This window comes from Lactuca serriola, chromosome 8 (assembly GCF_051521515.1).
Source record: "Lactuca serriola cultivar US96UC23 chromosome 8, Lser_US96UC23_V15, whole genome shotgun sequence".
Classification (NCBI taxonomy): domain Eukaryota; kingdom Viridiplantae; phylum Streptophyta; class Magnoliopsida; order Asterales; family Asteraceae; genus Lactuca; species Lactuca serriola.
In genome coordinates, this window is record NC_136415.1 from 6393089 (window position 1) to 6404629 (window position 11541).

The following is an 11541-nucleotide window of genomic DNA, read 5'->3' on the forward strand; positions in this document are numbered from 1 at the left end:
TAAATAAAAATACCAAACACTCCGGGCCAGCTCCTCCATTTGTTGCATTTTACCACCTTTCGTCGTCGTATCATCTCGTTGGAAATCATCGATCATCGACTACATTCGGCCATTCTCGAGAAAAACTACACTAGTTGACTACCCACACAATGTGAAACAAACCCAGAAATCATACTTCCTCCAGCCGACTATTCATTACAAATACTACCATCGATGACGACAATGTTAGATCGAGGGTTTTCAGACCACCATAGCCACTGCAGGTGGTGAAAAAGTTATAGAACTCGTTATTCAGTAATCGTTCGGTTGACCGCCAAACAACGAATACTCAAATTTGGTAATTCATGTAGAAATAATTTTAGGGAAATTATATATGTCAAAATCATAAGTTTATTGAAATATATAACAAATTTAGATATATGTGAATACATAAAAACTAAAATACACATGATGATCTCACATCGTGAATAATTACTGAACTTATATATTTATATGTATAGTAACAGGGTTGGAGACGACCCGATAGTTGTTTGTTATGACAGAGTGATGGTGGTGGTAGTGTCCAAAATATGTTATCTTCCAATATTTAAAATAAATTAGAGAATGTGGGGTGGTGAGATTTTTTGGTATTTTTATTTGAAACAATAAAGAAAGAAATTTAAAAAAATAAAAACAATTAAAAAAATATTATTTATTATAAATAAAAATAATAATCTAATAAAAAGAACTAATGCAATAAAAAAATTATAAAAAAAATAATTAAATAAAATTAATAATCCAATAAAGTAACACTTACTAATAGACAAATACTAGTATATGCTAAAAATAATATTTGTTAATATATAATAATCCAATAAAAAAGAATTAATGCAATAAAGAAGAAATTAAAAAATTAATAATAAAAAAGTAATATTTATTAAAATATAAATATATTATATTAAAAATAATATTTATTAATATATAATAATCCAATAAAAAAATAATACAATAAGAAAAAAGTTAAAAAGAAAAAAGTAATTCAATTATTTAATAATTCAATAAAATGAAAAAGAAAAATTGCATAATTGGTCCTTATAGTTTGATAAAAAGATAAAACTGCAGAAATGGTCCCAATGATAAATCCATCATTTGCCAAAAGTTAACAGCCATGGTGTTAAACTTAACGAGGTTGGGACCAAAATCGCAACAAAACCATCAATTAGGGATTTTTTTTGCTAATAAACTTTTTTTTGAACCTTACCCATAGAAATTGACAAACCACAGGGACCATTTTTGCAATTTTGTCAAAAACCTATGACATGATAGTTCCCAAGTTTTGAGACCTGTATACAAAAATGGGAAGAGAGCAGTGGCGGAGTCAGGATCAAAGTAAAGGGGTATCCCAATTTTTTTAGGGTAACCAAATTTTTTTCCCGAGACTTGGGTTTCCTGGGTTCGGTTTTAAACCCAAATCTTAATAGAATCCTTAGCTAATCTCAAATCTTGTTATATAAACATGAAGTTGAAGTATATTTTGATACTTAAATCGATGTGGGACTCAAAGTAGATATCAAATAAAGCATGAGCATAACAGATTTATATAATAGAAATAAATGGTTGAGTTTATATGTGTTTAGCGATGTGGGATATAATAGATGGAAAAATAAAACAAAAATAATCAAAGAATATATAAGAAGCAAGAATAGAACTCAAGACCTTTACTTCAATAAGTCAACACCTTAACCAACAAACCTACTGTTTGTTTGTGTTTATAAGTAGAGGGATGCGTGTATATATATATATATATATATATATATATATATATATATATATATATATATTACACCGAATTTTTTTTTGAGGGATTTGTAAACAAAAATTACACTACCGATCCCCTTGGATCCGCCCCTGGAAGAGAGAGGAATCGAATATAAACCTCCCTGATGGTAAACAAAAACGTCTTAGAAAACTACAAACAATCAACTTACACTTACCGAATATTAAAATTATTGTTCACATGCAAATTGTTAGCAATAGTAATGTAGATGATCGATCACCTCTTGAATGGTTTAATGTTGAACCTACATGAGATAAAGCATTTAAAAGAAGTTATCTTCATATTATAATCTCACGTGCTATGACTTTTGGGGTGTCATATGTGTTGCATAATGATTGAGCGGAATTTGGATACACCTGAAAACTATTTCTAGATCTAGGTACGATTTGACAAAACTAGATGCTTGTTCCAATTTGTATTTGATATAAACTACTCGGTATTATGACAACTAATAGTTACAATTTGTATAATGAAGTCATATAACAACATAAAAACATGAAAACTTTAAATATTTAAAACCGATTTATAGTATGTTAAATAAAATCTTTTAAAATTTTCGTTGGAAGTCTTTTTAATTCAAGCTTTTTTAAAAAATTAAAATCTTTTAAAAGAACTAAAAAGACGAGATTGACTAGTATTGGATTTACATCAGTTATAGATTAAAATATTTTTATGATCAACGGTGGAGAATCCTAAGCTCAACGATTATTTTCTGGCCCACCAAGAAAAGTGATCAGACGGACACGTGAAAAGTTTTAGGTTTAACGCCGGTGGATCGACCCTGTCTGTTGAAGTCAACAAAAGGGTGCACATCGTATCTATGGCATCTTCATCGCAAACTCTTTTTGCTCCCCTGCGCACACTCAAACGCACTTCTCCAATTCCATTGCCGGCACGATCTCCGTCGTCGTGGATTCCGGTGACGAATCGATCGATCCTCTCTTCCCCACCGCCAAATCACAGTATCCAAGCAATCGGCGCCACCCACTGCTCGAAAAGATTCAGCTGTTTGAAGACAAAAGCGTCAACGTCTGCGAACATGGCAACTGAGAAGAAGAAAGTACAGGTATTTGATTCTGAAGAAGCTCTATCGGTGTCTCTTGCAAAATACACTGCCGATTTGTCGGAAAAATTCGTCAAACAGAAGGGTTCCTTCACGGTGGTTGTGTCTGGTGGATCTTTGATCAAGTCGCTCAGGTAAACGTCAAAAAGAAGCATATTTGTTCTTACTGAATTTGGGACTGATATTTGATGATTGTTTTTGAAATTGGAATTAAAGGAAACTAGTTGAAGCACCTTACATTGATTCGATAGATTGGGCGAAATGGCATATGTTCTGGGTGGATGAAAGAGTGGTTCCTAAAGATCATCCAGATAGCAATTACCTTCTGGCATTTGATGGTTTTCTCTCCAAGGTATGTTTATCAAGATTATCAATTTGTATATGAAAAACAAAAAAAAAAAAAAAAGCATTGTCCTGTTCTTGTATAAATTAGTTTCCAATTTGTGTTGCTCAGGTGCCGATTCCTCCTGGAAATGTGTACGCCATTAACGATGCCTTATCAGCAGAGGGTGCAGCTGAAGACTACGAGACCTGTATCAAGCATCTGGTTCACAACGGGATAATCGCCACATCTGAAACAACCGGGATTCCAAAGTTTGATGTTATGCTATTGGGTATGGGCCCAGATGGACACGTGGCATCTTTATTTCCTGGGCATCCTCTACTTGAAGAGAAGAACAAGTGGGTTACATTTATCAAGGAATCACCAAAGCCACCACCAGAAAGAATCACATTTACTTTCCCTGTAATCAATGCGTCTGCAAACATTGCACTTGTTGTAGCTGGGGCTGGTAAAGCACATCCAGTGCATGTGTCTCTTGGAAATGGTCAACATTCTGAGGTTTTACCTGTTCAAATGGTTTCACCTGAAGGAGACCTAACATGGTTTTTGGACAAGGATGCAGCTTCTAAGCTCTAGCTACTCAATGTAATGTTTTGCTACCTTTATTTAACAACAATGTTTTTAAACTTTTCTTGTATTTGTACCCTACATTGGTCATTTTAGGACCAATATCCCGGAGCTCTGAAATAAAAGATACAAAATCTCTCAATCTCTACTAAAGACCATATTTTGGCATCTTCCAATTTGTGTATGCAAAATTCAATAAATGGATGTATATGTGGTTTGAAACAAACATCTACAGTTCTCCAAAATGGCATAATCATTCTCGCAATGATTATGCACCTTTTTAAAAGATGATCGGTTCTTTTATTCACTACCTTGCAATTCATTTGGATGACATAATGGAGGCTGAAAAAGATGATGTTGAAATTGTGACACATAAGCAATTCTTGGACAATAAATAACTAACGAGAAACCTGTCCTCACGACATATTCATCTAACAAATAACCAAAGTCACCATGTTTTTAATAGACATAAATATTCTCCATAAATTAAAACCAACACAACACAACACAACACACCATCTAAACCTCAAATAATGAAAGGGAAGCAAGCAAGCTCTCTCTTTCTCTTTCAAGCAGACTTCTCTTTGGTGTAAGATCTGACCACAAAAGCCAAACCCAAGATCACAAGAGGCACGATAAACTGTAATATCTTAATAACAAACTCCGAAGTCTTGTCATGATTGTAGTTGCTATCAGCAGGTTTAACATAAGCACGCTTCTTGGGAACAGTTGCCTTGTCCACCTCGCCAATGTAATATTTGTGCATCATGCCTCTAGCATCATCACTGTGTCCCACATCCTCAAAATCGTCGGTTGCATCTTTCCCTAAAATCATGCATACATCATTTATCAATACATGAGATTTTCATCTTCATTGGGTCTGTGTGTAATATTTCATTCAATACTTACCAGTTGCTGCTAGCAGAACTTCATCGCCTCCAGGGTGGTCCTCCATAAATGGGGTTACATCATAAACCTATTGACGTTTAGATTCAGTTTAGGTTCAATAAAACTCAATCACCAATGAAAGCAAGGAGATAAACATGTTTAGCCAAAAAAAAAAAAAAAAAAAAAGCTGTTGCTAACAACTCCAAAATCAAACAATAGGAGCACAGATGATGAGTGATAACCTTATATGATACCTAGATTCAACTCGGAGTCAAATCGCAAAAATTTACTATAAAAATCAATAAAGCTCAGATCGTATCAAGCTATCAAAGCACAAAAGCTTAGGTATAAATCAGCGAAGTCAAAAGCGAATTAGAAAAGATCTGACCTTTCCGTCGATAACGAGCCAGCAATCCTTGGTTTTGTTGTGTTTGATAACATCATCGAATACGAAATTTTTGGGATCTGACGCCATTGAATCTGCTACTACGAAAAAAAAAATCAATAAGTAAGATTCGATCTTTAGTTGAACAAAAGAAAAAGAAACCTGTAATCGATCTAAAAGAAATGGTAATTAAAAGGAATCGATCTACTTACGAGAGAGATTATACGCCGGCCGGACGAAGGGTTTTCTTCTCTATCTCTCTCTCTCTCTTCGATAGGAATCAACGGTGAGTGGTCCTAGTAATTTATATGCGTCCACACTCCACACTCCAAATACTTGACTCGAGAGTATTCTTATCGTGCGTGAAATTACTACTTTGACCTCGAAAAAGAGTTTTGCCTTTGAATCTTTTAGTAAATTAAAATTTTCGTTTTTGGAATATGCTTCTTTAAGCTAATACAAAGTTCATCCTAAATCTCTCAGCTGTAACAATCAATAGTCGGTGTATAACGAATAGGACCTTGAATTTTGAGATAAGATACCGAACATGAACATAAATCACATACGGACCACATGTGTTATAAGTTATAGGACAATTTGTCATTTTACTATCTCAACTTTTCATCCCAAAATTAATTCATATCGATTTTTTTGGCATCCCCAATTAAAACCCAAAATAGATGGTGGAAATAACTATGGGATGTAACCACCAAAGTTGGTATGCCATAATTGATGATTACAAATTGAGGACCATCGGTTCGATTAAATGGTGGACAATACTTTCCTTCAAAATTTAGAATCAAAAGTCGACTTAGGTGTTGTTTGTTTAAAAAAAATATTTGTAGTTTTTTTTTTGGCATGTCTTCAGAAAAAATATGGAGTCTGCAGTCTTAATATTATTGTTTTTTTAAAATGCTACTAAAAAACATATATTTTTTAAAACTTTAAAAAGATAGTAACTTAAAAAAGTTACATTATTGAAACTAAATTCATACAAGTGAAATAACACAGACTTTTGAATCTCACTATGTGAGTAACACCCTCTCCAAATATGTTTGACCTTCCAAAAACAAGTTAAATAGCAATTTTCAACTTATTTTTTGTTAAATTAAAGATGTTTAGTATACATATTGATTTGAAACCGCAACCAAACACATAAATGGACAACAAATAACATCTACATCCTACTATAAACAATTAATTTTGATCACTTATGTAAACTCTCTTAGGCTGATGGTGTAGTGTCACACTTACCACGACGCACATCAGCACCACCTAGGAGTTGTCACAATTTCTCTAATTTTTGTCATTTATATGACGTGGGTTGTCACACTTGTCATATCAAAAAAAAATTTAAATAACTAATATAAAAATAAATATTTCAAACATACTATTTTTTTAACTAAAATTTCATTTAACTAGAATAATAATTAGGATTTATAAATTAAGGGTTAATTTTGTAATTTCAGAAACTATTTTTATAAAGAAAATTTAGGGGGTATGTTTTGTTAGTAGACCAAACCCTAGGGACCTTTTATATCAAATCTTGAAAAACTTGTTATCTTCTCCCTGAATTTGGATGCAAGTTTTTTCTTTTTTTTGTTCACTACAACTCATTTAATCAAAAACTAATCCCTTCTTTCTTTCTATTTTCCCTAAACCATACACTCTCTTTCATTGGCACATTTCCACCGAATTGTCGAGCCGAACTCGACATGTCGAGGTATCCGAATGACTTACCGAGACCACTACGAATAGCCTTAATTTAAAATTGGGTATGTTGACCTTTTACGGTCAAACAATACAATTTTCATAGAAAACAAAAATCAAGACCTAGGAAGAGTACTATTTTTAAGATTCCTAAACCACCTTGACCATTATTATTAATTCATTACTGTTTACGATATAAACAATCTTTATATCTATGGTCCATTGTGTTATATATTATTATATCTATGATCCTTCATTTGTGTATTATTAATTATATTATTAATGATTTTGATTTTTTGTATTATTAAATATAAATAATCCAATCGTTTACAAACAAATTTTACATGTGATCCTTCATTTTACAAATTATTATCCGTTCTAATTTTTATATAATTTGCATATTATTTTTAATATATATTAAAGATTCATAGTTATGAAAATAATATAATTATATATTAGTATCAAACAAAGCCTATTTATTTTATATAATTTCAACTTTTTTATTTTTTATTTTACATATGAAAATTGAAATGAATAAATCAAATAATGATATATTCAAATATTAAATTCATAGCCTTTCTTCTCCTTTGATATGTATATATTTTTTAAAATCAGTATTTATATTTGATTAATATCTATTAGAAAATGGCATAATTCAACTAACAATAATAGTTTACAAACGAAAAGGAGATTGCATCCCTCGACCCCACCTTCAAAATTTCTCCATTCCTTTGTCCCCGCCCCCGCCTTCGAAATTTCCAGCATTTCCACACCCGTCCCTGCCACGAATTCCTGGATTACCCCTCCTTCCGTTTCCCCATCCACAATCGATTTTGAAATATTCTTTTATTGGGCCAAAATAAGTTGTTTTTTGGACCAAAATAAGTCATTTATAACATAATTTTACACGTTAAAAACAAAAATGTTATCACATCTTAAAAACGTTATACTAACAACTTAAAACATTATTTTTGTTGATTTTTGGAAGTTCAAAATCTTTGCTATTGTTTATTATATTTGTGTGTGTGTGTATATATATATATATATATATATATATATATATATATATATATATATATATATGTTTAAGTTATTTTGTTTTTACTAACTATTATGTGCCAGAATACACAGATTTGGACCGTCGGATGGAATAGAATCAAAGGTCTTGATATGAGGGTCTATGATATTAGAATAGGATAACATGTACCATATAAACATACAAATTTCAGCATAAGGGCATTTTAGTCAGTTAACCTATATTAAAAAAGAAAATTTTCGGATTTTTAGGAATAATTAATTCATTTATTTTTAAAAATCTGAATATTTTAAATTAATTCAAATTTAAAAATCCGATTTTTTTCTGTCAGAATGATAGAATGCCAACCATAAACTAGTAAATATATTTTTCGATTTTATTATATATCAGAATGACAGAATGTCAATCATAAACTAGTAAATACATTTCGAAAGAATACACAAAATCGATTCTTGAACTAATAATATACCAAATAATTACATTGTATGATTGTAATTCATTGAATAATAACAAACATTCTGAAAGAATAACAAGTATAATTCTTAAAAAAATAACAACATTCTTAAACAGTGAGTATGATCATTCTTTAATTCACTCTTCAATCATTTCTCATCAGGTCTTCAAGTCATTTCTATCAAAAATTCATTGCCAAATAATTTGTAGTGATACACTTATAACAACTGCACATTAAACATACAAATAATTAATTACAATTCTATCATAATACAACAATAATATTCTTACAAAATAAACTATTCTTGCATAATGGTTTTGAATATTCTTAAAGAACTTGTATTATCAAGAACATACCACTATAGTTAAAATGCCTCCTGCTTCATCTTTAGAATCTTTGGCTTCAGCCTCCATCTCCAGCTCATAACCACTATAGTTAAAATGAAAAAGCAACCAACATTCTATTTCTAATTCATCTATTTTATTAACTCTATAAAAGGGAATAAATGGATGGCTTACCCTTCAATGACCAAGCTCAATGCCAGGTTTACCAAAAGTGACTGTGTAAGCCCTACTTTGTCAAGAATGGATGTGAGATGTGTGTATGGATGCTACACATTCAGCTTAAAGTTTAGAGTTGTCAAAACCATTTGCTCAGCTTCAAGCACTCATTCTCGGTATTCATCAAACCAATTCTGTTTGAATAGTTAGTTGTACGTTAGATAAAGTAATCATACAAAGTAATATAAAAAGATTGAATGATAATAGAAAGTTTAACAAGTCACAATGGGGAGTAAATAGCAGAGCACATTGAAATCCTGCTAGTGGAAAATTTCAAAGGACACTTTCAATACATCATTCAGAGGGCAAAGTGTCTCCTCCGACCTTGTAGCAAGAAAAAGAGCAACAGTAGCAATCAGCTGCAGCAAAATGTATAAAGATTATCTATTAAATTCTATCAGATAAAGATTACATTTTGAAAGTAGAATAGAATAATAAAGGAAATAAGGCCTATATGCAATAAGTATTAACATCTAAGATACAAAAATTTCTTGACCAAAGAGAAATGATAACTTACAAATTTGTCATGCGATGCATGAGACCCCTGGACAAAAAAACGGTGGCCTAGAACCATAGCAATTCCAATAGTAGTTTGTGGACTGTAGTGAAATTGAAATAATGTTAATCTCAAACAAAAGAATAGACAAAAGTTTATGTTATTGCCTAGTTTCAAAAATGTACACAAGTAAAGTATAAACTAAAATGTTTTGCTTACAGATCAAGACGAATTCCAAGGTACTGAAGAAAGCACAGTAACAATAGCGCAAATGAGTTTCCTGTAAGGCGTCAATTCCATATTTTCTAGAAGGAGAAAACCTCTCAATCTGATCCCTTGACATCAATTCAACATTGTCATCTTCAAATCTTGTTCGATCACGTTTATAGCTAATGGATGTGGAAACTTTAAGATTTCCATCAGGAAGAGGGAATGTGATCTTGGAGCACTCGCAGCACGAGATGATGATGATGATGAGGGATGCAGGAGCGTTTGTCGATGATGAAGAATGTGCTCTCGTACACACACAAACACAAGTGGGGTGAGAGAAAAAGAACGATCCTAGATAAATATGGGAGAAATTATGGTAAAAGTCAATACAACTAGATTATAGGAAATATTTATGGAATTTATATATCAAATTACTAAATCACTCTTATTTATTTATTTATTTTATTATTTCCTAAATTCCTATTGGTGCATTCATGCACACAATAGCTGCTAGAAACATTTGAACCTAGTTCTCCCTCTCTCTCTTACTCTCTTATATATATATATATATATATATATATATATATATATATATATATATATATATATATAGGCCCCAATGAGGGGCTCAGAACGAGACTGCCTATCCCCGTCACCGCCCCTAAAAATTAAAATGGGGGTTAATCTTGCCCCCGCCCCGACCCCCGTCCTCAACTTTTTTTAACAAATATCCCCCATATGGGATCCGGGCCCCACAGGTTAGGGGTCAGACAAAACTTTTTGACATCCCTAATTAGGATATGGGCTATAATGCAAAGCATAACCATCAACACATTTCAGATTACAGTTACCATGGAAAAACAAGATGAACATGTCTAATTAATATGTGATTTACATAAACATAAATATATTTATAGTAACAACTGAACATGTCTCGTAATTTAACTTATCAAACGATGGCAAAAACTCTTGCCAACTTATTTCATTGCTTACCCAGATTGATATTCAAAATTTGATACGATAAAATGAAATTTGGGGTAGTCTGTTTATAATAAAAATATTACATATCATATGATTTAGGTTTAGCGGATTGAATTATGTCATTGAACTGTGTGTCGTATAAGTTTTTGAATTATGTGTTGTTGAATGAGAAATCTATTGGAAAATCTTTATGTTTCGGCCTCGTAATCAGTTTAGTCTTTATCTTTTTTTAATGATGAGCATGGGCGGGTACCTACCTCATTTGACGAGAATCGGAACCAATGGTTCCTAGAAAGTTAGAACCGCAACCTGAACTAGTCTACGCAGTTCTTAAAATTTTGGAACCAGTCTCGGAACTGGCGGTTCCGAATCCAAGAGCAGGTAACCCGGTTACATCAATTTTTTTTTTTTTTTAACTTTTATCAATAAAAACGCAATTTAGTTCGATCAAAAACATATCAACTCGGATCAAAGACTAACAAAATTGGACCAATGTACTCTAAACTAGCCTAAATAACACACACACACACACACACACACACACATATATATATATATATATATATATATATATATATATATATATATATATATATCGGTTCCGACGGGTACCCAGCGGGTAGCGGTTCCGAGGCGGTTTCTGTCCGAAAGCAAGTACCCAATTCTGATGTTCATCCTTACTTTTTTAGTCAATTAAGTTCCAAGAACCATCGATTGTGTTCATTTTTACAATTTTATCAGTAAAATGTCAATAAATCGGTCACCAACAGAATATAATCACTTTTTTGCAAATAAATCCAAAATATAATATATATATATATATATATATATATATATATATATATATATATATATATATAATCTTATTAGCTTGGCATATTATTTTGTCTAACAAATTGTATTATCTTACACTAATTTTATGATATTATCTTTGTCTAATAGATGATATTTATTATCAAAATAATTTTTTTTCTTATAAAAATAATCGATTTTATAATAGTGTTGTCAAATAAATTGTATTGTTTTACACTA

General features: G+C 31.6%; 2 protein-coding genes and 1 pseudogene across 4 annotated transcripts; 1 reads left to right on the plus strand and 2 right to left on the minus strand.

Annotated features, from left to right (window-relative positions):
• Window positions 1-2572: 2572 nt before the first annotated feature.
• On the plus strand, window positions 2573-3942 carry LOC145070768 (putative 6-phosphogluconolactonase 4, chloroplastic). Its single transcript, XM_079017729.1, has 3 exons — window positions 2573-3013; window positions 3096-3231; window positions 3334-3942. Exons 1-3 carry the CDS (start codon window positions 2637-2639, stop codon window positions 3796-3798), a joined length of 978 nt encoding a protein of 325 aa, XP_078873855.1. The 5' UTR covers window positions 2573-2636; the 3' UTR covers window positions 3799-3942.
• Window positions 3943-4188: 246 nt separating this feature from the next.
• LOC145070769 (cytochrome b5-like) lies at window positions 4189-5415 on the minus strand. 3 transcript variants are annotated; one of them, XM_079017732.1, is made up of 4 exons: window positions 5275-5415; window positions 5066-5160; window positions 4699-4765; window positions 4189-4614 (listed from the first exon to the last, which is right to left on the minus strand). In XM_079017732.1, the coding sequence occupies exons 2-4, from the start codon at window positions 5150-5152 to the stop codon at window positions 4358-4360; spliced, it is 411 nt and encodes a 136-aa protein (XP_078873858.1). In that variant the 5' UTR covers window positions 5153-5160; window positions 5275-5415; the 3' UTR covers window positions 4189-4357. The 3 variants fall into 3 exon arrangements, with proteins under 3 accessions (XP_078873858.1, XP_078873856.1, XP_078873857.1); XM_079017730.1 differs by having other exon boundaries at window positions 5066-5163; XM_079017731.1 differs by having other exon boundaries at window positions 5066-5157; window positions 5275-5412.
• A 3191-nt stretch (window positions 5416-8606) lies between these two features.
• Window positions 8607-10401, minus strand: LOC145066608 (cyclin-T1-4-like; annotated as a pseudogene).
• Window positions 10402-11541: the final 1140 nt, after the last annotated feature.